Below are 26,939 nucleotides of genomic sequence, written 5' to 3' on the forward strand. Positions count from 1 at the left end.
TAACATATTCCTTACCTGAATCAGAGACCATATAACAGTCTATGTATTATGGTCTCTGTCTGAATATGTCACATCTTCAGCTCCCTGCAATCGAGGTTGTGAAACATTTCTGCTGTAGGAATATTACATCCGCTGGGATATCCCTTGTCACACTGCCTGGCATGGTAGGCAAACGCATATTCCATACACCACGTAGGTATATTTCCTAATACACTCTGTCGAAATCCCCGCGGCTCCCAATATGGCCTGTATGAACTGTAATCGGCCAACCTCGTCTCTTTCCGTAACTGCTGCAGAAATGACCGCTCGTCATTCGTGACCAACTCGTGTTATTCCGGGACAAGCAAGTCTACCCATAATTCCCTGTATGGCCGAGGGCGCCATTTTGGAACACAAATGTAAACAAACACTCAAACCTCGTGTAATCGATGTACACCGTGATGCTTGTTTGCGATATGCTTACCTCGTGTATCGATACATTGTTCTCAATCACCTCTAACTCGGAAATCCCGGTCGAAATCCACCTGAGCCATCCACAACGAGGACGTCAAGTATTTCGAAAACTCGATTGACAGCCGAAGGAAGGAAGAGCAGCTTGCAGATGCCAGGTACGTAGCAGGGCTTCGAGACATAATGTTCCATGATTTCTATACAGAGATCTTATAGAATGGATTGATTTAGATATTTTCCTGATCTCCATGTTACTACTGTAAACGTCAAGGGCCTTTTAGTTTTGTTGTTTTCGGAAACCCTTTGTTATTATTATGATCAAGTGTTTGTTGTGACATGGTATTTCTATTTGGGATTGCATAAGAGCTACAGGTGCAGGACTTTTAAGGGTCGTGTCCTTATTCTCAACATAACGCTGGGATTTGATGATGAGGGTTAGTTACCAAGGGTATAAATCTGGCAAAGTGCATGTCAAACAAAACGTGGCATTCAATTCCAATCATGTGTTGCCACCTGAACCACCTGAAAGTGAGATATGGATTACAATGAATAGTGACAGCTTATCAATCTTTAACAAATTCACACTGAAACATTGAAAGGATAAAGACAAGTTAGTTGTTTTCTGTTTCAGCATGTTCAGGGTTTGTGGGCAGGTTCACAGACATCCTCAGGGAGGATACCAAGTATTGAGTGAGTATTTTTGTTTGTGATAAATACAAACTACATGTATTCATTATGGTATATTTCAATGTAATGTGAAACATCACACTCACAATAGTCCAGCTCTGTGATGGCAGCCTGTAAATAATTGAACATGGACCAGGCAATCTAGTGATTGTTATTTTCAGCAAAGATCCATGCCCTCAGAGTATGATGACAACCTAATCTGACCACTCAATTCATTAGTTGATTAATGTTTGCAGCGGTAGAAACTAACACTTTCAGCACACTAGTCCTAAAATGATAGCTTATAGCAAAACCTTTAAAATGTCAAAATGACTAGTGCCAATTTCTAACCCTGGTGTTTGGATGTTGTGTTTGTGTGTGTATGTATGAGTGTATTTAGGTTGGTTTGTTGTTTAACGCCACACTCAGCTATATGACGGCGGTCTGTAAATAATCGAGTCTGGACCAGACAACCCAGTGATTCATATCATGAGCATCGAGCCACGGAATTTAGATCAATGACATGCATCAACCAAGTCAGAGAGTCTGACTACCCGATCCCGTTAGTCGCCTTTACGACAAGCATAATGGCCTTTTACGGCAAGCATGGGTTGCTGAAGACCTAGTCTACCCCGGAATCTTCACGGGTCGAGTGTATTTAACTTAAATCATGAATCTTATACTTGCTTCTCTGTGCTTTTACAATGTAACCCAAATTTTCTCTGGAATAATAAAGTATTCTCTTATTTATATCATTTCTGAACAAAGTGTCATATCAAGGTTAGATCTCTGTCAAACCAGTGCCATGGAAAAGCCAAACAAATAGCCTAGAAATAAAAGTAAATACTGCATTGCATTAATCTGCATTTCAAGAAAATGTGGCAATAATTCATGGAATGATATTCACCTCGGTGAGGATCTCTCTGCATTGTCAAACAAGTTATTTCCTATGTAATGTATGTGTTGAATGACCCTGACTTTGTTGTCAAAATATTGTTTTAACATTTGTTAAATATGGGGATAAATGTCATCTCTGAATGTTTGACATGAATTATTATGATTAGGGTAGTTCTAAGTCGGAATAACAACCGGGGTCTTTTCATTTGAATCAAATGTACAACATGTACAGTTTGGACATTTCTGTGATGTGAATGCTACTTATGTTTGTAGAATGTCCGGATGAATAAAAGAGACAGTCATCCGTGCAGCATCAATGCAAAGAAAGACCATAGAAGAGCAACAGTGAGTGGTAAATATTTTGAAATTATTCTGTTTGGTTCATATGGTTATTTTGCAAATATGTCTTCAGTTTGTTCCTTATCGCTGTAGGCACGGATGTCCTATTATCTAAGGCGCTACAATTTTCTGTGCAGAGTTGCATCTCTTGGGCTTAGCAGAAACCTATAGTCATGGGTTCAAATCCTGGTTCTCCCTGATTATGTTGCTAGGTTTGTCAGCATTATACACATACTCGTGGGATTCATCAAAGACCTGCATCACTTAGGACTTTCTTCCCACATCAAACTAACATGCGGTGATATATCTGGAATACTGTTCAAAGCAGTGTTAAAGCCAAATCATTTATTTAACACTGCATCCAGCAATAGTTTGGCTATATGACAAGGATTGTGAATATATATTTTTCCATGTTGATGAGTTGAAACAATCACTAAATGACATCTCTTAAAAAGATTCCCAGCATTCCAAGCCTAATTAATAGATAAGGTTGTGATTGAGTAGGCTCATTGATCACATGTAATCATACCACAGTGATGTGGGATATTGTCCATAATAGTTATCATCGGTTTGTCTTGACCGAGTTCATAACATTAGTCACTGGTTTGTCTGGTTGAGATTTGAGATGTGATTATCTTAAATGTTTAGCATATAACAAGACTCACATATGACAACTTAAGTGATTTTGTTGCCTTCTATCTGTAAGTACATGTGGCAACAATTCTTTTGATAGCTAAAATCTTTTTACATAATGCTGCAGAAACTGAAGTCCTGCTTGAGATCCCTGGATGAGTACTCCAGGTTGACAGTCTGGAAGGACCAGACAAGGGAGTCCTAAACAGAGGCTGCACCCCTTCAGATATCAGAGGTGATTTGCAGACAGCGATGATGAGGGTCCTGTTATTTCAATGGAGGCCGACCGAGAAATTGTATGCCAAATGGTACTGGGACACACAAAGGCTGGTCTGGCTAATGTGAGAAGACCAACCAATGCCAAGCTGGAGTGGAATTCTTCCAGGACATTCAGGAAATTCTTGTAAACACTTGAAAGGAATGATAAATGGGACTTACTGTCTTTAAATGTGGACCCAAACACCAAATGGAAAGTTCACAATTCTACTAACACAATGCAGCAGAGATTGAGTCTAACTGGTATCCCCTCATCCTGGTTCCTGTTCATCCATGGCAATATAGAAAGAAAAGGAGGATTGAGGGAAAGTAAGTTATCTGAACTGGTGAACATAATCCGTAGGTACCTTTCAAGCGAACAGTTATCACACTCTGTTATGAGTATTGAAGAATAGGATGAAATTGCATACTGCATCAGGAACCATCATGTGAACACTGTTCAATGTGCGATATACTATAGGCATATGAATAAAAGAAATTGATAATTTGATTGTTGCTTATGTTTCATTTGCCAGCTGTGTAAATGGGGATGTTTCATGATTTTGCCTCAGTTTAATAGCCACACTTATCTTATGAAACCATGCATTGCTTGGGCATCTCAAGATAAATAACACATGTTTCCTTTGCTCTGAAAACGTCTGATGACACATTGATCTGTTATGTCAAAGGTTAAAGTCACAACCAGACAAAAAGCTTGTTTGTGGTCTAACTCTTCCTTTGGGCAGGGGTCAAAGTTGGAAAAAGGTGGTGTGTGATCTATATATACTACATTTTCCCTTAAATTGCCTTTTCTACAGAAGTCTTAGTAACTCTTATACATATACTGGTTACATTACTTCCATATTTTGGTCAATGATATGTTGAATTCTACCAAAGGACTGCATATTTGGTTTATGTGCCGGATAGCTCTTTGAAATGTTTTTGAAATATTTATCACTGATATTGAAGGTCAAATTCACACTCAAAAGTGATAACTCATGAGGGGTTGAAGTGTAAGATCAAGGCAACTGTGAAGGGGTCATTCATAAAGTATTTCTGCAATTATAACTAGAATGCCTATTTCTGGAGATATTTGTGAAGTATTAAGCACATCGTTGTTATATTATTTGAATACACATATATGTGCAGTGGTTACAACTCCAGTGTCAAATTAACTGTCAATCCCTTTTAATAAAATAATTCACAGTAACTGAGGAAGAGCTTACTGTAGTACCATAAAACTAGGGTGAGGCAAATGTCAATGAAGTTAGTATTTTGGATATAACAAGTACATGTACCGTTACAAATAGTCTTATTATCATCTCACTAGGACCAAAGGCCCAAGTGAGCACATTGTCAATGGCTTTTTCTTTTTCTCAGTACAAACTGGAAGTCTGGACATGAAATTTAAGGATATCATTATACAAGAACTGATGTTTGTTCATTAAATACCATTAACATCCAAAAAGGACACAATATGAAATTGAACAATTTTCTTCTCCAAAAATGTTTTAGGAGGATATTTACAATTAAAATAACACAGAATATTACAACAGGTATCTGTAATGCACAGGCTAACATTATTTACCAGAAGCAAGTCATGAAGAAAATTTGCATCCGGATACCTTCCGGAAACCTTCCAGATGCCTTCAACAACCTTCAAATTGCTTTGTATTTTCAAGTTAATTTTTTTATGTGTTTCACACTTAAGTGAACAAAATGCACCCCCCAAATTTTGACATTTTTTTTGGAAGGTTTCCGGAAGGTATCCGGAAGGTATCCGGGCCGGATCCAAAATGGGAAGGTATCCGGAAGGTTTCCGGAAGGTTTCCGGAAGACGGAAACATACACTTTTTTTGCTGTGATCATCGCCTACCAACACTGAACACAATGCCCTACAAGTTGAAATGTTATTTGATCCACAGTAAGCCAACTTGAAAGATAATTTTTCCCCAATTTCCCCATTTTTCCTTCGTTGACTTAGGGTCCCAAAGTTTGTAGCTAAAGGGAAAAGGTTTGAATATTAATGTACATGTTGTCTGTAGATTTAATACATGTTATATAAACACTCTACAAAAGCATAACTCATTCTAAAACTCAGAAAGGAACTTGTTATTGCTCAGGCCCAGATCCTCAGCATGTGTCTTAATGGACATAAGGCAATACACAAATATGTACTGGTTACCTCCTAAAGACTATCTTACCTCTGCAAAGAAAGCAGCCACTACGACCCTCTGTGGATCAAAAAGACTGGATAGGACTGACGTGAGATTGGCCACAATCTTGGATGTGTAGGCACATTCTGCTGTGCTGGTTACCAAAATTCTGACAACACAATTACATGAATCAATGAATGAACTGCAAGTGATTCCGTGGCATTTCATTGGTTCACCAAGCAATTTATTTTTGCGTTAATGTTTCCATAAAACACCACACCCCTAACAAAATAGGCCACACTCAAAAGCAGAATACTGTTTCTTGATTGGTTGAAAATAGAAAGGGCGGGGCTTGTGTTGTATTATTGTGCTGAACGATGTCGCTGACTTCGTATTGTTGTCTACAGGTTTTTGTGTCTTGATGCTTCAATCAGCAGTCTGCGAAGTTATTATTGTTGAAGTATATATTTATAAGAATAGACTAAGCTGATTTAACACAGAATGCATACCGGTTTCTATGTTTATAATTTCAAAAATGAAAAAAATATTAAAGTCAATTCTTTTAGTGGAAGTGCAGACTTCGTGTAACAAGACCTCTGCGAATGTTTACTGCAACTGGGCTTCTAGTATCATCATTTTTCTTTTAAGAAAAGGTCGTGAATTCTTATCAATGTGTCACTAATAACAGACGTAAGTCAAAAGGATCAATTATAATTCTATACCCTTGCTCATTATCTTATCCTGGATCTCCCCTGAGGACAATGATCTCACTACCTGGCTAGTGTAGTGACAGCCCCTAGAGTCCCCTATTCAGCCCTGGATCTCCCCTGAAGGACAATGATCTCACTACCTGGCTAGTGTAGTGACAGCCCCTAGAGTCCCCAATTCAGCCCTGGATCTCCCTGAAGGACAATGATCTCACTACCTGGCTAGTGTAGTGACAGCCCCTAGAGTCCCCTATTCAGCCCTGGATCCCCCCTGAAGGACAATGATCTCACTACCTGGCTAGAGTGGTGACAGCCCCTAGAGTCCCCTATTCAGCCCTGGATCCCCCCTGAAGGACAATGATCTCACTACCTGGCTAGAGTGGTGACAGCCCCTAGAGTCTCCTATTCAGCCCTGGATCCCCCCTGAAGGACAATGATCTCACTACCTGGCTAGAGTGGTGACAGCCCCTAGAGTCTCCTATTCAGCCCTGGATCTCCCTGAAGGACAATGATCTCACTACCTGGCTAGAGTGGTAATGGCCCCTAGAGTCCCCTATTCAGCCCTGGATCTCCCCTGAAGGACACTGATTTCACTACCTGGCTAGAGTGGTGATGGCCTCTGGGTACAGCATCTCGTCCTCCATGTTGATCCACACCATTTCTTTCTCCAGGCTCTCACACATGTCGAAGCTCTTTGCTCTCTGGAGGAACCTCTGGAAGGCCTCTATCACTGCTCTAAAGGGTAACAAGGTCATTTTAATTACTAGATTCATGAAGGTCACAGATGTGGAACAAAATACCAAAAAAATGAAAAAGTCTTTTCTTTTCCCACCTCCTTGGGATTTGTTACTGTTTCATTAATGACATATAGTAATCCTACGACTTCAGACTTTTTATGATAATAATTTCACAAGCTCACTTGCAACAAAAAAAACGAAAACACACGCATATTGCAAAAATCATCATTCCTGTATTTCATCCATTACTAATTGTATGATGGTGTCGATTTGAAGTTTACGAATGAATGACTAGGATTTCATAGAATCTGTTTATATTCTGCAAAACCTCGATGAGAGACACCATAAATTGATGTGGGGAAAATGGTGTGAGTTGTTTACCACTTTATTCAAACCCATTCGCAAAGGTATGGTGCTTACAAAACATAATCAATCCTGGATTTGAACCAGGTTTGATTATAGGTTTCTGGTATGCCCAAGGGATGCAGTTCTTCACATCATCCGAGCCTCCGTACATTCTATTGTACATTTTCTGAAAGAAGAAAAATCGAACAGTGTCCTTACTGACTTGGGTTGATGAGTTTCTGTTCAACCTTTGGCGCTTTTTTCTTGTCCTTTGTTTTTGGCTCCTCTCTTTCAACCTGTTACAGAAAGATGAAAAAAATTCCATAATCAGAGTATTATGTTTATTTTATATACTTATCCTGCATTACATATTGCACATTGCACTTACTTCCGAAGTCCTAACTGGAAATGAATGACGATCTGCAAGCATCTTCAGTAGTTCTTTCGCCCAACATGACCTCCATGACCCTTGTGACATCTGGTGTCGGAAGAAACCCCCCCTATATGTCATTGTTGTCTTCGAACGCCCCTCAGGGCTGATGGTACAGTGGGGAGGAAGACATCAGTGACAAGAGGGACCTTGAGTAATGTAGGATTAGTATATAAATATACATTCTTGGCCCTGGCGTACTCCAATTTGGCTATAAAATCCCAGCACAGGCCAAGATGGACAAACCCTCTGGAAAGTTTTTCCTACTGGACTCGAGTACATGGAGCTCCCTGACCCTGGCTGCTGTAGCTAGAGGTAGTAGGAAAACAGTCTTCTGCTGAAAAGAGTCCCTGTTGAGTGGTTCACAGGGGCGTTGTCGGAGGTGCTGGAGGACGAGATATAAATCGGAACTTCTGGTTCTCCAACCATAGCTTCCGGTATTGAGCGTCAGCACAGAGAGTATCAATCATGGCAAGGTAAGTAACTGTAGTACCACTCTTTAGGTGGTTATTCATTCTCAGATAGAGTAAGTAATCTGCCATGGATTGTGCTGTTGCATCTGTAAGTAACATCTGGGAGTAACGCCTTGTTGCCGACAGAAAATCTTAAAGGAGGCTCATTTATCATCATACAGTAGCCTGTTGGATGGTCTATGAGCCTGGGCTACAGCTTGGGATGCTCTCCTTGAGTAACTCTTGGAGGTGAGCGCCTTCTGCATGTGAACCAGGTGTGAAGTGAGTGAACTTGCTCTGGGGACGGATGGAGGCAGTGGATGTGAATGTCCTGCAGTAGATTTGACCACTCTGGGAGTTTTCGAGCCGGTTGCCCGGCAACCTGTAATAGGTCCGGGAAACAGGTTCTTGCCGGCCAATGCAGCACCAGAAGGTTCAAGGACAGGTTGGTTGTTGAGTTGATTGTTTGGATCACCCGGGGCAGAAGCACTGGTGGGGGAAATGCATAGGTGCTGAGGCTTTCCTGTTCTTAGGCTAGGGCATCGACGGTCCAGGCCTGTGGGTCCGTCAAAGGAGACACGAATGTCTGCAACTGCGGGTTGTATCGTGTGGCAAACAGCTCGGTGTTTGGCTGCCCCAACTACTGGCACCGTAAACGGAACACTCCAGAGGCAGCTTCCAGTCTGTGGGGATGGGCAGTCCTGCCTTGATAGGGCATTGGCAGGCCATTTCTGCACCAGGGGATGTGTCTCACCCAATGGAATCCAGTCTATGAGATGGTGAAAGAGGAATGACTGGTTCAAAAGAGAGCTTGCGTGGGTTTATCCCTGCTTGTTGACGAACCAGACAACCGTTGTGTTGTCCGTGGGTATCAGCAGCTTGGTGTCGGTCAGTTGATGAGCCCAATACTGTACTGCCAGGGTACCAGTCTCCAGTTCCAAGTTGTTGATGGGTCACTGTTTGTTCTGGTCCAAGTAGTGGGCCCCCCACCCCATCGTGATGGGATGCTTTGAACTTTTGATGCTGTCTGAAGCGTTCGATGGCATGAGCTACCAGTCAAGGTATTGGCAAAGTGATCAGGTCCAATCATGCTGGCTCCGTAGATTAGGCGCCAGACATATAGGGGGCGTGTCTTCCGAAACCAGATGTCACTAGGGTCATGGAGGTCAAGTTGGCAAAAGAGTTACTGAAGACGATGATAAATCGTCATTCATTTCCAGTTAGGACTTCAGCGACGTGCAATATGTAATGCAGGATAAGTTAAAAATACAAGAACTAGAACATAATCAAATTCAAGAAGACAGCAGTCAAAAAGAAGCATTTAAATCACGAAACACTTCACAATACTTTCCTTAAATCTTCATATACAAAATATGAAAATGTGGCAAACATCAACTTGTACAACTTGTACAACCTATGACACCCTATTGTAGTCATATGACAAGCTTACAGCCCCGGGCACCTGTCTTGCTATACCCAGAAAACATTCAGGGAGTGCACAATGACATAGAGAATTTCACCCGCGTGTTTTTTTATATCAAATATATCAGCACGAGTTGATAAAAGCGGAAAAATCCGAGGCCTGCCGAGATTTTATTTATCATCCAACATCATTCTTCCAACTTTTTCAAATTGCAGCCAGTGATGTCACAATGGTCTGCAAAGCATTGTGATGTAATTTCATTGCAGCGATATCTACAGTGTAGATACTCCAAGCGTGATCTACTCCAAGCGATATCTCCTGTGGGAGCCAGTTTTGGATGATAAATACAAGTTGTCCCTGGTCACAAATGGTACTCCTCCCAGGAAGTAAAACATCAGCACCAGTCAATGGTCATGGGTTTCATAAAACTGGTAAGCACCTAAAACCTGCACCACTCGGGGCTTTCCTCCCTCTTTAAGCTGAAATACTGTTCAAAGAGGCAGTAAACCCAACTCACTCTCACTGTCCAAGTCCTACCATGCCAGAGCACTCACTCACTCACTCCCTCACTCCACTCACCTGAGTTTTGGGTGGTCCGACTCCGACAGCAGAGCCCACTCTCACCATGAGCGCTGCAAACAGTCTATGGAAGTTCTTCAACACTTGTTCTTCAGACTCCTCCACAACGAATATCTCCTTCAGTGCATATGTAACCTGCAACAAACCCATGTCGGCATTGTCATATATCCACTTCAGCCCTGACCAATTTATTTCCTTCTAGTATACAAAACATGTGCTTGATTGAATGTTGTTTTGTAACAACCCCAAATCAGCCCTGACAACACATACCTAATTTTACTTCCTGCCTCTAAGGAATGGATCAATGAGTGAGTGAGTATGGTTTAACGCCGCTTTTAGCATTATTCCAGCAATATCACGGCGGGGGACACCAGAAATGGGCTTCACACATTTTACCCATGTCAGGAATCGAACCCGGGTCTTCGGCGTGACGAGCTAACGCTTAAAACCACTAGGCTATCCGACCGCCCCTGGGAATGGATCAAGAAATGGTGTAAAACAAGAAAACATTAGTCTCGCCTTGGAAGATGGAACATATTTTAAACATTAATGGCCAACCCCTGCCGATCAGTGTTTACTCTTTTTGTTTAACCTGAACCGACACACAATGATTTAAGAATGATGGGAGGTACTGACAGGTGAAGGTCAATACTTGAATCATCGGGATCATTCATTAATTCAGAATCAGAACTAAAATATTTAAATATCTTTGAATCGAAAGACAGTAACATTTAGTAATTACTTCAATTCAAACAACCATTTTACACTTTCTAATTGTAAATGTATGTCTGACTATACTGACAGCAAGGGGGGTAACTGTTGCAGTCTTGAGCAGATGGCTCTTGTCCCGCGGGTCGGGTTTCTCCTCGTAAGGAAGACTCTTCTGCAGCAGCTCCAGGAAGTGGTCAATCATGCTGGCCGTCAATTGCGACTCCTGGGCAATGATGTGCCACACCTCAACTATGTGTCTGCAAGTCGAAACAGCGCAGTAGTCGAGTTAAAATATGGTAGACATACTCATCATAAAGTTGAGAGAATTGCACAAACATACTAGGCTGCTTAAAGTCCCCAGCAGTGTGCAGTCCCCCCTTAACTCATCCTTACACAATGAGTATCCCCCCCCCCCCAAAAAATACAGCTCAACTTGCTTATCGTCATCTTCCCAAGGCAAGAGAGTTAACTGGCTATAAAAGTCCAGTTTCCACCCTTTCCAAACTAGTCTGGTATTATGGAGTTACATTTTGGCTGGACTAACGAGTCTATGCATAGTCCAATCAAAATCGAAATCTGGTTCATAAACTGTCGTGCAGATTTCGGTCGATTGCAGGATTGGCAAAGCACGTGCACTGCCAACGCGTTGTCAAAAGATATTTTCCAAACCTTTTCATGTTTTAAATCAAGGTGCTCGTGTGATTTGATGCACTTCGCGATGCAAGACCCGTTTTATCACAACATAGATCGCCATATTGTTTGAAACAAATGCAAATGATGGAATCTGATTGGTCCATAGACAAGGCTTAGAAGGCTTAACTCTCTTGCCTCGGGAAGATGGCTCATCGTAGGGCAATGAGTATCTCAATATATGGAACCCAACTTATTCATCGTAAGGCAGTGGCTATCTCCCGACACAGAACTCAACTTTTTCATCGTAATTAAGGCAGTGTGGATCTCCCTAGACAGAACTCAATTTACTCATCATAAGGAAGTGGGTATCTCCCCACACAGAACTCAACTTACTCATCGTAAGGCAGTGGCTATCTCCCTACACAAAACTCAACTTACTCATCATAAGGCAGTGGCTATCTCCCTACACAGAACTCAACTTATTCATCGTAATTAAGGCAGTGTGGATCTCCCTACACAAAACTCAACTTACTCATCATAAGGAAGTGGGTATCTCCCTACACAGAACTCAACTTACTCATCGTAAGGCAGTGGCTATCTCCCTACACAAAACTCAACTTATTCATCGTAAGGCAGTGTGGATCTCCCTACACAGAACTCAACTTACTCATCATAAGGCAGTGGGTATCTCCCTACACAGAACACAACTTACTCATCATAAGGCAGTGGGTATCTCCCTACACAAAACTCAACTTACTCATCATAAGGCAGTGGGTATCTCCCAACACAGAACTCAACTTACTCATCATAAGGCAGTGGGTATCGCCCTACACAAAACTCAACTTATTCATCGTAAGGCAGTGGGTATCTCCCAACACAGAACTCAACTTACTCATCATAAGGCAGTGGCTATCTCCCTACACAGAATTCAACTTACTCATCATAAGGCAGTGGCTATCTCCTAACACAGAACTCAACTTATTCATCGTAAAGGCAGTGGGTATCTCCCTACACAGAACTCAACTTACTCATCGTAAGGCAGTGGCTATCGCCCTACACAAAACTCAACTTACTCATCGTAAGGCAGTGGGTATCTCCCTACACAGAACTCAACTTACTCATCGTAAGGCAGTGGCTATCTCCCTAGACAGAATTCAACTTACTCATCATAAGGCAGTGGCTATCTCCCTAGACAGAATTCAACTTACTCATCATAAGGCAGTGGCTATCTCCCTACACAGAACTCAACTTACTCATCATAAGGCAGTGGCTATCTCCCTAGACAGAATTCAACTTACTCATCATAAGGCAGTGGCTATCTCCGAACACAGAACTCAACTTATTCATCGTAAGGCAGTGGGTATCTCCCAACACAGAACTCAACTTACTCATCATAAGGCAGTGGCTATCTCCGAACACAAAACTCAACTTACTCATCGTAAGGCAGTGGGTATCTCCCCACACAGAACTCAACTTACTCATCATAAGGCAGTGGCTATCTCCCTACACAAAACTCAACTTACTCATCGTAAGGCAGTGGCTATCTCCCCACACAGAACTCAACTTACTCATCATAAGGCAATGGGTATCCCAGGAGGGTTGTGACGACTGGGATGAGGTGGTGAGCGGCCATTGTTCGGATTGTTCGGAGTGTGCCTGTTCGAGTCTGTGGACACTGGATGAGCCGTAGCTTGTCGTACAGATTGTCGAGGATCTTGCCCACCTGGGAAAAAGATTCACTGTATTGAATCCTCTAGGCACTGTACACCTAAATCTCACACCCATATCTCATACCCCTCCTCTACACCCTCACCTCTTTATGCAGCTCCCCTCCCCAGGTCTTCATCAGACCATTGAGGACGACGCACGCCCCGGACGAGCTGCAAGACTACAGCACCCCTCCTCTACACCCTCACCTCTTTATGAAGCTCTCCTCCCCAGGTCTTCATCAGACCATTGAGGACCACACACGCCCTGGACGAGCTGTGAGGCTACAGCACCCCTCTTCTACACCCTCACCTCTTTATGCAGCTCCCCTCCCTTCCCCAGGTCTTCATTAGACCATTGAGGACGACGCACGCCCTGGAAGAGCTGTGAGGCTACAGCACCCCTCCTCTACACCCTCACCTCTTTATGCAGCTCTCCTCCCCGGGTCTTCATCAGACCATTGAGGACCACGCATGCCCCAGACGAGCTGTGAGACTACAGCACCCCTCCTCTACACCCTCACCTCTTTATGAAGCTCTCCTCCCCAGGTCTTCATCAGACCATTGAGGACCACACACGCCCTGGACGAGCTGTGAGGCTACAGCACCCCTCTTCTACACCCTCACCTCTTTATGCAGCTCCCCTCCCTTCCCCAGGTCTTCATCAGACCATTGAGGACGATGCACGCCCTGGAAGAGCTGTGAGGCTACAGCACCCCTCCTCTACACCCTCACCTCTTTATGCAGCTCTCCTCCCCGGGTCTTCATCAGACCATTGAGGACCACGCACGCCCCAGACGAGCTGTGAGACTGGGGATCCAGGAGACCCTCCTGGAGGACTTCCATGAATGGCTGGAGGTGGTCAGCATGGAGCTTCTTGGATACCACCTGGAAAATATAAATTGGTTCGCAATCAATTCAAACAAAGTCTCATGGATACCCTCTGATAACAATGTCTGAATGATCGGTGAATGTCAGCAACAATTCAGCAATTTCAACAGCCTGGACCTGATGCTATTCCTACTGCACGAACAGTAATCCATGCCGTCATGGTATGATGTCACATTTACACAGTCAAGGCCATGTTCCACAATGAAATCTTGGCTCTACGACTGTCATGTCGTAACATAGACTTAAGGTCGTAGTTGCACTTTTCTGAACAAGCTCCTGTCACCACCCACCATACAAGTGCCTCTGTCGACAAGAAGTGAGTGTGTTGAATTTAATGCCACTTTGAACAATATTGAATTTCAGCTTAACAAGGTGAGGTGAAATGGGGTTTGACATTGCAATATTGCGCTGAATTAGCAATGTACATGCACATGTGGGTGTGGCTGCTTGTACTAGTCAAGACTGATGCCGATTTATAGTGCTAGCCAGCTGAGATACGATTCCTCAGTTTAACATGAATACCCTACTCAGACACAACGTACTGACTCGGCCCAAGTGGCCAAGTTATTCCCAAAGTATGTCTCTTCCTGCTCACCTTTGACAAGTCGTTGATGACACTGAAGAGGATGTTGGGGTCACCCTTCTTCAGCCTCTCCTTCAGAGTGCCAAGAGCTTCCACCATCTGGTCCTTGTGATCTCCACTGTTACCTTGGCAACAATATGATAATCTGAATACTTCTGAACACATGAATTATCCTTCATATGATCCCAAAGTCCATGATGTCATATTCACGATCACAGTGGCCAGTCGTGGCATGTCAAAACAAATACAATAAACTACGTTTATAACAACGAACACAGTCATAACAAACTGACGGATATAACAAACAGTTTTTTGGTCCCGTCCATTTGCTGTATGTATGCTGCAAATGTGCTTATAACAAACTGCGGTTAGAATGAACTAAATTTAGTGGTCCCTTGGGGTTCATTACGACCATAGTTTACTGTACAAGTTAACTGGCCAATCTGCACGGACGTCATGAAAGTCATAATGCTTAACGTGCCATCACATGCTTGTCACATGACATGTGACCCTCTTCACTCTTTGCATTATCATAATGAAGGTCGGATTTAAATGTCACACAAAATCATTTCACCAATTGACTCGAGGACAGTGATATATTTGTAAAACGTGTCGTGACCCGTGAAGATCCGGGGTAGAATAGATCTTCAGCAACCCATGCTTGCCGTAAAAGGCAACTATGCTTGTCGTAAATGGCGACTAACGGGATCGGGTGGTCAGGCTCGCTGACATGGTTGATGCATGTCATTGATCCCAATTGCGTGGATCGATGCTCATGATATTAATCACTGGACTGTCTGGTCCAGACTCGATAATTTACAGACCGCCGCCATATAGCTGGAATATTGCTGAGTGCCGGGTTAAACAACAAACCAAACAACTAAAACGTATTGTACAGGATTTACAAGTTAAAGACAAATCAGCTCATAAAATCCTTGACTCCACAAAGCAATCTTAGCATGATGATTGTTGCCAGTATGGTATCTATGGTCATCTTAGTGTTAGATCCCTTGTTGAAGGAGACCTTCAAACCCCACCCTGCAAGTGACACATATAACTCTTATGACAGACGTGAGATATTACAGATGAAATGTGAAATACATAATGCAGAAATCCATGGATATCACATCTGATCCTTGAAGGCATGTGATTCAAAACTTAATCCCAAACTTGTCAATGTTCAAACCTGATAGAAAAATATATTTAAACAAAAAAACTGTGTGACGTTGTAGTTAAACTTCAATCTTCATGAAGCAGCCACAGTTGTGAGTGTAGCATACCTTCATATCGGAGTCCAATCTTGAGAGTGAGCTGTACACAGTCAATAGCGTGGAGTCGGATGTTGATGCTGGGGTCTGTACATCGAGGAACCATCCTGGCCAGAAATACTCCCTCTCTGCTGAACGTTTCTTCAGACTGAAAAGTCATGATTGACGCATCAAATGATACTGCTAGAATGGTTTGTATCTACAATAAATTTTGATTGTCCCTGCCTGGAATATCCCTCCCCATCGCTATTACAACATCTTCCAATATCCATGACAACCTCATCACATTAATAACAACCCTTCGCAACATCCACGACAAGCTCATCACAACCACGACACCCCCTCCCCACATCTGAGACAACCACTCCAAACAACCACGACAACCCCTTCCACGACAACCCCTCCCCACATCCACGACAACCCCTCCCCACATCCTCGATAATACCTCCCCACATCCACGACATCCCCTCTCCACATCCACGACAACCCCTTCCACGACATCCCCTCTCCACATCCACGACAACCCCTTCCCACATCCATGACAATCCACAAAGACTCGTCTCCGCCCCTCCCTGTACGTGGTCCTCACTGTGATCTCTGCGTGCTCCAGGTAGAAGGTAAGGACTGTCTGCCAGGTCTTCAGGGCCCTCTCCCTCTTGTGTTCCTCGGGGTCCAGGATCCATGGCACCAGGTGCTGTTGGGACAGGGCATTGATGTAAGACATACAGTAGGGTTTGTCAGAGACAGAATACACTCTGGTCATTTCGGCAATACATTCAATTTATTCCTCTGAAATGAGGAACCGAACAATCTATTTAATTTTCACGACATCCCGCATCCACAATTTAGGGCATAATCCCGAAATGATTTTTACCCCAGTATGACTCGGAACGAAATCACTGAAACATCACACACAAAGGGCATACCATTAAACCTCATTGCTCTTGGGCAAACAGTAAAACCTCTTTAATATAGGGCATAAAGTAAAACCTCTTTAATATAGGGCATACAGTAAAACCTCTTTAATATAGGGAAAACAGTAAAACCTCTTTAATATAGGGCATACAGTAAAACCCCACTGCTATTGGGCAAACAGTAAATCCTCTTTAATATAGGGCATACAGTAAAACCCCACTGCTATTGGGCATTCCGTAAAACCTTATTTATATAGCATACACAGTAAAACCTTATTGCTATTGGGTAAACAGTTATACCTTTTTATATAGGGCATTCAGTAAAACCTCATTTAAATAGCATAAACAGTAAAACCTTATTGCTATTGGGTAAACAGTTATACCTTTTTATATAGGGCATTCAGTAAAACCTCATTTAAATAGCATAAACAGTAAAACCTTATTGCTATTGGGTAAACAGTTATACCTTTTTATATAGGGCATTCAGTAAAACCTCATTTATATAGCATAAACAGTAAAACCTTATTGCTAGTGGGCAAACAGTTATACCTTTTTAATACAGGGCATTCAGTAAAACCTCATTTATATTATTGACATTGGTCCAATCTCATTAAAATCAGATCTTAGTTCTCGCTACCGCTAAACAAAGAGATGAGGACATCCCATTACAGGTCACGTCAGACCGACCTTGCGCGAACTTTGACCGACCAATGGAATGACCAATCAGAAGGCAGCTTTCTCGTGCTTTACAGCACTAATTTCAAATTGGCGACTACGCTTCGAAACATATTTTGACAAATTCTCGATTACAAATTTGAAACCTGAACAAAAAACATTCTGGAATGGCTAATAGATTGTCTAGATTGTAAGGATTCAGTCGTTAAACCTGTAACTATCGTTCGGAACACCCCATGTTAAAGTTTTCGAGATTGCATGATTAAAAATCACATTCCGACTGTCACTTTCATGATCTGGTAAGTGAAGCACTGATTGGATGAAAGGTCGTTCTTACGTGACCCCTAATGGGATGTCTTCAGATCTTTGTTTAGCGGTAGTGAGAACTAAGGTCTGATTTTAATGAGATTGACATTGATCAAACAACAAAACCTAATTTATGAAGAAATAAAACAAAAATTAATATAGGAAATGCCGTAAAACCTCATAAATCCTCATATCAATCTCATTTAGAGTAAAACACTGAATACCATGGTACCTTGAATATTGTCTCGAGGCCCTGTGGTGCGAGATCCTTGGTCAGTATGCCGTTGAGCATATCGTACAACGCCTGGAACGTGGCCTCCATCAACACCTCCATCTCCAGCATCTCGTCATACGTCTCCTCCTTCCCCTTCTTCAGGGGGAACCCGTTGGGGGTCAGCGCCATCGTGCAGTCCATCCCCGTCTTGATCAGGTCAAATATCTCCGCCTCCGACAGGCGTGGGTCAAGCTTACTGGATGGAACTAAGGAAATATTCTTTGAAACACTGAAAGAGGCTTTTTATATGTCTGGGCCAGACTAAAAAGAGGAGCTCTCACTGCAATTTTAGCTTTACACTATAGATATTAATGTTTGAGACCATGTACTTTCCTATGCTGCTATATAATATCTAAGCTTCAATAGTTTATATATATGCAGTATATTTGTATTCCTAGAGTGAGTGAGTGAGTGAGTGAGTGAGTGAGTGAGTGAGTGAGTGAGTATAGTTTCACGCCGCTTTTAGCAATATTCCAGCAAATATCACGGCAGGGAACACCAGAAATGGGCTTCACACATTGTACCCATGTCGGTTATCAGAACCGGGTCTTCGGCGTGGCGTGCGAACGCTTTAACCACTAGGCTACCCGACCACCCCTTACTCCTAGAGTGAATGTGGGAGTGACAAGTATGTTATTTTCTGTAACAATTCTAAGATGTGCTTATAAGTTGTGAAATATTCTTTAGATGTCAAGGCAAGGGCATTCTGCAACCCTGGATGAAAACCTGTTTTACGTAACGGGTACTTCTTTTTATGAACAATAAAGAAAACAAAAAATGTCTTACAGTTAAAACTATAGGTTAAGTCATATATTGAAACAAAATGTCAGAAAAGAACATGCTCCTTGTAATTCAAAAAGGATACATAAGGGTAGCACAGGCATTCATGGCTAGCGCTCTCGTCTCATTGGACAGGTGGGAGACTGGCTCGGCATTCATGTAAGTCTGCAGCAATCAACGAGAGTAAGGGAGTTGGGTTTAACACTGCCTTCAGAAGTATCAAAGTAATATCTGTCATCACAACAAAACAAGAGAATGCTTGTTGTTTTACATCTCTGTCAGCACTACCCCAGCTAAAACAAGGCAGCCAGTGAATCACAAAGTGGTGGTTGGGAAAAAAGTGCTGACTGCATGTCCAACGATCCACGTCGCTGGGCGACATTGACTACCTGATCTCTATAGTCAGATCATAGTTACCAACCATTTCATATTCGGAGCGGGGGGGGGGGGGGGGGGGGATTTGATTAAGAATTTTTGGGGGGGAGCATGGTGGATGTCCTGAAAAAAGTTTGTTGTTATATGCTACTGTGGATTGTTTTACAGAAAATAAATACATTTTTTTAAGCAGTTACCAAAAATCTATCCTTTGTCAAACGAAAATCCCAGGTCCCCCCTGAAAATATTCAATGGTAGGGCCCTTATAATGGTAGGGGTGTCTCCTGCAAAGGAACACAATGGGGCTCCACAGGAAGGACATCATCAACAGTCCACTAACCATGCAGTGACATCTCCCGACACTCAGTTATACCACTACACTTTCACTACTCCTGTGTTTTTCAACAAGCCTCATGCAAGTTCTGTTTTAAAACAAACTGTGAGTGCAAACAAAACACATACCAAAGTCACCTGTATAGTGGATCATGTGTATACTTGTGCTGTGCAAGCAGAAAACTACATTTGAAAGACACACTAGAAGTTGTACCAGGATCATGAGGGGTACATGGGGTATATGCGACCCGCGTTAGTTTTATACACATTTTTAAAACCTAACGCGGGACGCATAAAACCCTATGTAAATTTATTCCCTTCCAAGGCAGGTTACACGTTATTTTATTAAGATCACGTGGACCAATCTAATCTCATCATTCTGACATGGAGGTATGATAAAACTATTCAATACACTCTGGTTGGTTGGTTTGTTGTTTAAAGCCGCACTTACCACTATTCCAGATATATGACGGCTGTCTGTAAATAATCAAGTTTGGACCAGACAATCCAATGATTAATATCATGCGCATCGATCCACACAATTGGGATCGATGACATGCATCAACCAAGTCAGCAAGCCTGACCACCCGATCATGCTCTTACGACAAGCATAGTCGCCTTTTACGGAAAGCATGGGTTGCTGAAGACCTATTCTACCCAAGATCTTCACAGGTTAAATAGTTATGTAGTGTTTCTAGATTATTACAGCAATATTTACGGATGTGCAAGACTACCAAGTCACAGGCAGTACCTGTAGGTGAGCTATGAAATTCCCACGTGTGCTGAAGTTATACGTCTGCTCAAGATGGTCGGGGTGCAAGGCCTTCCCGATCAAATCCACCGTGCGAATCAGATTTTGTTTGACACTTGTGTCCTGAATAAATGATAAGAGAAACAGACATGCATAACATAGACCTCTCCCCACACACTACCTGTAGGCTAGTGAGTAGGTCTCCCCGTATGGCACAAGTGTTAACGTATCGCAGACTGTCCTGACCGTAACACTGCCCCAGCAAGCTGATACAGTGAATCAGGTTACGACGCAGGTCCACGCTGATGCTGCAAGACTGCAACAGTAACCTAGCAACTAGAATATTTCAATGCAATAAAAAATTAAAAAATTTAAATCTTAGATTTTGTTCAAATAGTTGTCATTATCTGTTTCCTGAACAAATGACACAGAAAGTTTCATGCTTCTGTCAGATAAAATTAGGATTTTCTATGAAGAAGAGGTGTGTGACACCCACAGGCAAGGGTATAGGACTGGTTGGTTGGTTGTTTAACGCAGCACTCAGCAATATTGCAGCTATATAATCGAGTCTGGACCAGACAATCCAGTGATTGACATCATGATCATTGATCTACGAAATTGGGATACGATGACACGCATCAACCACGTCAGCAAGTCTGACCACCCAATCCCGCTAGTCGCCTCTAACGACAAGCATGGGTTGCTGAAGACCACTTCCAACCATATCATCACGGGGTTGTGGGGAACATGCATGGAGAATTGGGACAAAATTTCCTCTGAGTTCACGCTCCCCGTGGCAATAAAGTGTGCCACTGCTTGAACTCACCTTGACGTTCTGGAAGTATGGAGCGATGGTTCGGAGGATGGTGGCCTCCATCCTTGACACGATGAGGGAGGGTGGAGAGTAGAGGGCCACAAAGCCGTAACACAACATGATCGTTGACTTAACCTTCTCCGGCACTCCCTCAGACTTGTCCTGGTGTAAGTGGGTGAATTGGGTTTACAGGGCTCGATTTAACTATATAAAACATGCAGCAGTACAACCTATTACTAAATAATGCAACCTTATTTTACTGTCTATGTGCACCAAGTTCATGTAAGGCTTAAAAAAATAAAAGAATTGGTTCTCAGACAATGTTTTTTGAAAATATAGTGCGGGCGGGCGGTGTCTTCGGTGTCCTTTTTTTTGGCTGTTCAAATTACATGTAGTATGTAACCAATAAACAGTTGTGTAATCAATAACCAATGGTCTACAATCAACCTGGGAAAGGGCCTCCCTACATAGATGTATTCCTTGATGAGTAAAATACTGGGATACTGTATTTGACTACCGTTTGATTTGGAATATTCGAGGATTTAAAAAAAAAAAATGGAAATAAAAACAAAATGTGCGAGGAACTTTATGATGATGCAGGCGGTGCCAGAGAACCAAGACTTTCTTTTTAGCCTAAAAATAATTTATGTTTGACTATTCCTTACTTTTCCACACTTCGATCTTTGAATACCTCCAAGCTTTATGTCACATACCGTATATCGCTGTGTATAAGGCGAGTTTTTCGTACCAAAAATGAGGGGGCTAAGAAGGGGGGTCGTCTTATACACGGAGTCGAAGATCTCACATTTTTTTCCACTGGCGATGTCAACCGGCGTCTGATAGCCAGCCCAGCATTTGACAATAAAACTTCGCATTTCGTCCTAAATAACTGTTCAAATAACTATTTCCATACATAAACATGATTTGTATCTCTTTTCCTTGGTACTACATCACTAATCCCTGTGGTGTGTGTAATTTGTCATGTTTTCTTGTCATCAGCATATGTACCTTTTATGTCATACAGCAGCACTACATTAATTTATGTGAAATCATGACACAGTCATCAGAGATGTGAGATTTTATTTAGTTACACTAGTTTATGCATCCATGTTTCAACTTTGATAAACTGAAAGGACCAGGGTGCAGCCTGGGTATGTCTGGTTCAGCCAGGTTTTCGTGTCAACATGCCCCTGCTAGGGGAGATAATTCCACATCTATAAGTTGTACTCACAGAGCCCTTGAACACACTGAGGATCCCAGTTGACTTCTTGGCAGTGTCATTTTTCGCAACAGCTTCCAGTTTGGTCAGAACAGCATCCAAGTGTGAGGCAGCAGAAAAGCCAACAGCTATTGCACACCCCTGGGGAAACAAGGGATTGTATGATGTCACATCGGAGTCAGGAATATTCCATCAGTATCACAGCATTGTGTCAGTAATTGAGTCTCGACCAGACACTCTATCTGTAATACACATGGAACATTACGACAGGTAGACAGAACCGCGATCTTCTACACTACCTTTCTCCCGAAAACACAAACCGCTCACGCTCACCTATTTATCAAAACATCCAACTTGTCATTCTATCTCACTCAAGTAATGAACCTGTCAAGGGGTATGTGTGTTTGTGCAGCACCATCCTCATTCACGGACTGGTCAGTGTGTCTCTACAGAACCTTCCTCCTTCTCAGTCTGGTCAGTGTCTCTACAGAACCTACCTCCTTCTCAGTCTGGTCAGTGTGTCTCTACAGAACATACCTCCTTCTCAGTCTGCTTAGTGTCTCTACAGAACCTACCTCCTTCTCAGTCTGCTTAGTGTCTCTACAGAACCTATCTCCTTCTCAGTCTGCTTGGTGTCCCTACAGAACCTACCTCCTTCTCAGTCTGGTCAATGAGTCTCTACAGAACCTACCTCCTTCTCAGTCTGGTCAGTGTCTCTAGAGAACCTACCTCCTTCTCAGTCTGGTCAGTGTCTCTACAGAACCTACCTCCTTCTCAGTCTGGTCAATGAGTCTCTACAGAACCTACCTCCTTCTCAGTCTGCTTGGTGTCTCTACAGAACCTACCTCCTTCTCAGTCTGGTCAGTGTCTCTACAGAACCTACCTCCTTCTCAGTCTGCTTAGTGTCTCTACAGCACCTACCTCCTTCTCAGTCTGGTCAGTGTCTCTACAGAACCTACCTCCTTCTCAGTCTGGTCAGTGTCTCTACAAATCCTACCCCCTTCTCAGTCTGGTCAGTGTCTCTACAGAACCTACCTCCTTCTCAGTCTGGTCAGTGTGTCTCTACAGAACCTACCTCCTTCTCAGTCTGGTCAGTGTGTCTCTACAGAACCTACCTCCTTCTCAGTCTGGTCAGTGTCTCTACAGAACCTACCTCCTTCTCAGTCTGGTCAGTGTCTCTACAGAACCTACCTCCTTCTCAGTCTGGTCAGTGTGTCTCTACAGAACCTACCTCCTTCTCAGTCTGGTCAATGAGTCTCTACAGAACCTACCTCCTTCTCAGTCTGGTCAGTGTCTCTACAGAACCTACCTCCTTCTCAGTCTGGTCAGTGTCTCTACAAAACCTACCCCCTTCTCAGTCTGGTCAGTGTATCTACAGAACCTACCTCCTTCTCAGTCTGGTCAGTGTGTCTCAACAGAACCTACCTCCTTCTCAGTCTGGTCAGTGTCTCTACAGAATCTACCTCCTTCTCAGTCTGGTCAGTGTCTCTACAGAATCTACCTCCTTCTCAGTCTGGTCAGTGTGTCTCTACAAAACCTACCTCCTTCTCAGTCTGGTCAGTGTCTCTACAGAATCTACCTCCTTCTCAGTCTGGTCAGTGTGTCTCTACAGAATCTACCTCCTTCTCAGTCTAGTCAGTGTGTCTCAACAGAACCTACCTCCTTCTCAGTCTAGTCAGTGTGTCTCAACAGAACCTACCTCCTTCTCAGTCTGGTCAGTGTCTCTACAGAACCTTCCTCCTTCTCAGTCTGGTCAGTGTGTCTCTACAAAACCTACCTCCTTCTCAGTCTGGTCAGTGTCTCTACAGAATCTACCTCCTTCTCAGTCTGGTCAGTGTCTCTACAGAATCTACCTCCTTCTCAGTCTGGTCAGTGTGTCTCTACAAAACCTACCTCCTTCTCAGTCTGGTCAGTGTCTCTACAGAATCTACCTCCTTCTCAGTCTGGTCAGTGTGTCTCTACAGAATCTACCTCCTTCTCAGTCTAGTCAGTGTGTCTCAACAGAACCTACCTCCTTCTCAGTCTAGTCAGTGTGTCTCAACAGAACCTACCTCCTTCTCAGTCTGGTCAGTGTCTCTACAGAACCTTCCTCCTTCTCAGTCTGGTCAGTGTGTCTCAACAGAATCTACCTCCTTCTCAGTCTGGTCAGTGTCTCAACAGAACCTACCTCCTTCTCAGTCTGGTCAGTGTGTCTCTACAGAACCTTCCTCCTTCTCGGACTGGTCAGTGTGTCTCAACAGAATCTACCTCCTTCTCAGTCTGGTCATTGTGTCTCAACAGAATCTACCTCCTTCTCAGTCTGGTCAGTGTCTCTACAGAACCTACCTCCTTCTCAGTCTGGTCAGTGTCTCTGTACAGAATCTACCTCCTTCTCAGTCTGGAGAGTGTCTCTACAGAACCTACCTCCTTCTCAGTCTGGTCAGTATCTCTGTACAGAATCTACCTCCTTCTCAGTCTGGTCAGTGTGTCTCTACAGAACCTACCTCCTTCTCAGTCTGGTCAGTGTCTCTACAGAATCTACCTCCTTCTCAGTCTAGTCAGTGTGTCTCTACAGAACCTACCTCCTTCTCAGTCTAGTCAGTGTGTCTCCACAGAACCTACCTCCTTCTCGACCTGCTCTGTGTGTTTGACGGTGCTGAAGAGCAGATCTAGATGTTTGGCGACGAAGTCCTTCTTGGTGGACTTCCTCATGATGATGCCCAGACACTTGTACAGGAAGTTCTAGAAGACACACATCATACATTGGTGTGAGAATTCATCAGCGGTCAATGTCCAGCTACCTCAACAAGAAACTAATAAGCACTTCCTGTTTAAAGACATTTTTGTTTCATCCTGTGCGAAAACATTTTTAGCAGCAAAGAAAGAATTGAATATGATATTGGTGTAATGATACAGTGTTACATTATTGTATCCTGATACGAGGCCCACGATACAAAACATTGATTTATAACCAGTGTACCACGATGCGTTTGATTCATTACTTTACAAGTTAATTGGTGTTAAAAGACAGTGCTACTTTTCGTCAATTTTCTAAGGGCCCAGTTCACTTACTATGGCCAAAAGTCTCTCATTGTACAATGGCTGAACACGAGCCCCAGCTCAACCCACCTTCTCCTCCGCAGCGTTCTGGTACATGGTCACGTGTTGACCCATCAGTTCGCCGAAGTCTGCGATCCACTCCTCGCTGTCAATCACATCCAGGCTCTTTGCCAGCATCTGATCATAGCATCAGACAATAGTTTAACAATAGTTTTGTCTTTACCATTTCTAACTATCAGTTGCTACTCTTTACATGAAAAAACTAGATACCTACTCACAAAACGTTCCAAGCATTACGTTATTCATAAGCTAGTACAATAGCACTGCAGTTATGATGTTCATAGAGCTAAGAACGCTTCAAGAAAAGGCAGTCTGGCTGGTCAAAATGAAAACAATGTGGCTATCCTTACACTGAAAAACTTAACATTATTACTCTAGACCCTGTTTGTCTGGAAACCAAGTTTCTAGACAATTACTCTGAGAGTGAGTGAGTGAGTGAGTGAGTGAGTGTGAGTGAGTGAGTGAGTGAGTGAGTTGGGTTTAGCGCCTCTTTTAACAGTATTCAAGTATAACGCAGCGCCTTAGACGACTGGGCCACCCATGCCCCCAATTACTCTGAGAAACATTAACATATATGTATACAAAAGACTTTACTCATGGTGCATTTCTCTTATCCAGACAATAACACTGTACGATCTGGATTAACAGGGTTGTACAGGTCATTGAATCATATATCATTCTCAGCTCCCTGAGGAGTATACAACCTATGAATCCTGTACTATGACACACTAGTCTACTGTGTAATTAGAAGAGTCACCTTCAGCAGCAAGTCTTCCCAGTTCTTCTGCGACCATTTCCCCTCATCCTCCAGATGATCTGTCACACAACCAAAGACAAACTAATTAATAATTGTTTCTTTGTTGTTCAATCTTATTAAAATCAGATGTTAGTTCTCGCTACCGCTAAACAAAAATCTGAGGACATCCCATTAGGGGTCACGTCAGGCCGACCTTGCGCGAACTTTGATCAACAAATGGAATGACCAATCAGAAAGAAGTTTTACGGCACTAATTTCAAATTGGTGACTACTCTTCGAAACATATTTTGACAAATTCTCGATTACAAATTTGAAACCTAAACAATAGAACATTCTGGAATGGCTAATAGATGGTCTAGATTGTATGGATTCAGTCGTTAAACCCATAACTATCGTTCGGAATACCCCGTGTTAAAGTTTTTGAAATTGCATGATTAGAAATCACATTCCGACTGTCATTTTCATAATCTGGTAAGCGACGCTCTGATTGGTCAGATGAAAGGTCGTTCCGATGTAACCCCTAATGGGATGTCTTCAGTTCTTTGATTTTAATGAGATTGTTTGTTGTTTAACGCCACACTCATCAATATTCCAGCTATATGACAGTGGTCTGTAAATAATCGAGTCTGGACCTGACAATCCACATATTGATATCATGAGCATCAATCCACACAATTGGGATGCGATGAAGTCAGCGATCTTGACCACCCAATCCCGTTAGTCGCCTCTTATGACAAGCATAGGTTGCTGAAGACGAATACTAACCCTGATGGTCAATGTG

At 42.8% G+C, this 26,939-nt stretch overlaps 1 protein-coding gene and 1 long non-coding RNA gene across 2 annotated transcripts in view; one reads left to right on the forward strand and one right to left on the reverse strand.

Annotated features, from left to right (window-relative positions):
- The window catches only part of LOC139454452 (maestro heat-like repeat-containing protein family member 1), a 72,187-nt gene that overhangs the window by 17,230 nt on the left and 28,018 nt on the right, over positions 1–26,939 (reverse strand). Inside the window, exons 16-33 of the mRNA XM_071236162.1 lie at positions 26,159–26,217; positions 25,411–25,518; positions 24,904–25,023; positions 22,315–22,443; positions 21,096–21,245; positions 20,270–20,392; positions 18,896–18,975; positions 17,989–18,226; positions 16,451–16,555; positions 15,874–16,009; positions 14,606–14,718; positions 13,855–14,007; positions 12,982–13,136; positions 10,872–11,037; positions 10,070–10,204; positions 7,405–7,481; positions 6,701–6,838; positions 5,445–5,565 (exon numbers count right to left, since the gene is read on the reverse strand). Of these exons, the coding sequence (XP_071092263.1) occupies positions 5,445–5,565; positions 6,701–6,838; positions 7,405–7,481; positions 10,070–10,204; positions 10,872–11,037; positions 12,982–13,136; positions 13,855–14,007; positions 14,606–14,718; positions 15,874–16,009; positions 16,451–16,555; positions 17,989–18,226; positions 18,896–18,975; positions 20,270–20,392; positions 21,096–21,245; positions 22,315–22,443; positions 24,904–25,023; positions 25,411–25,518; positions 26,159–26,217 (2,306 nt within the window). The remainder of the gene's footprint in view (positions 1–5,444; positions 5,566–6,700; positions 6,839–7,404; positions 7,482–10,069; positions 10,205–10,871; positions 11,038–12,981; positions 13,137–13,854; positions 14,008–14,605; positions 14,719–15,873; positions 16,010–16,450; positions 16,556–17,988; positions 18,227–18,895; positions 18,976–20,269; positions 20,393–21,095; positions 21,246–22,314; positions 22,444–24,903; positions 25,024–25,410; positions 25,519–26,158; positions 26,218–26,939) is intronic.
- Positions 443–2,361, forward strand: LOC139451598 (uncharacterized). Its single transcript, XR_011652347.1, has 3 exons — positions 443–608; positions 1,082–1,140; positions 2,287–2,361. It is a non-coding gene; the product is annotated as an uncharacterized lncRNA (long non-coding RNA).

This window comes from Haliotis cracherodii, unplaced genomic scaffold (genome assembly GCF_022045235.1).
Source record: "Haliotis cracherodii isolate W230 unplaced genomic scaffold, xgHalCrac1.p SCAF_10, whole genome shotgun sequence".
Classification (NCBI taxonomy): Eukaryota; Metazoa; Mollusca; class Gastropoda; order Lepetellida; family Haliotidae; genus Haliotis; species Haliotis cracherodii.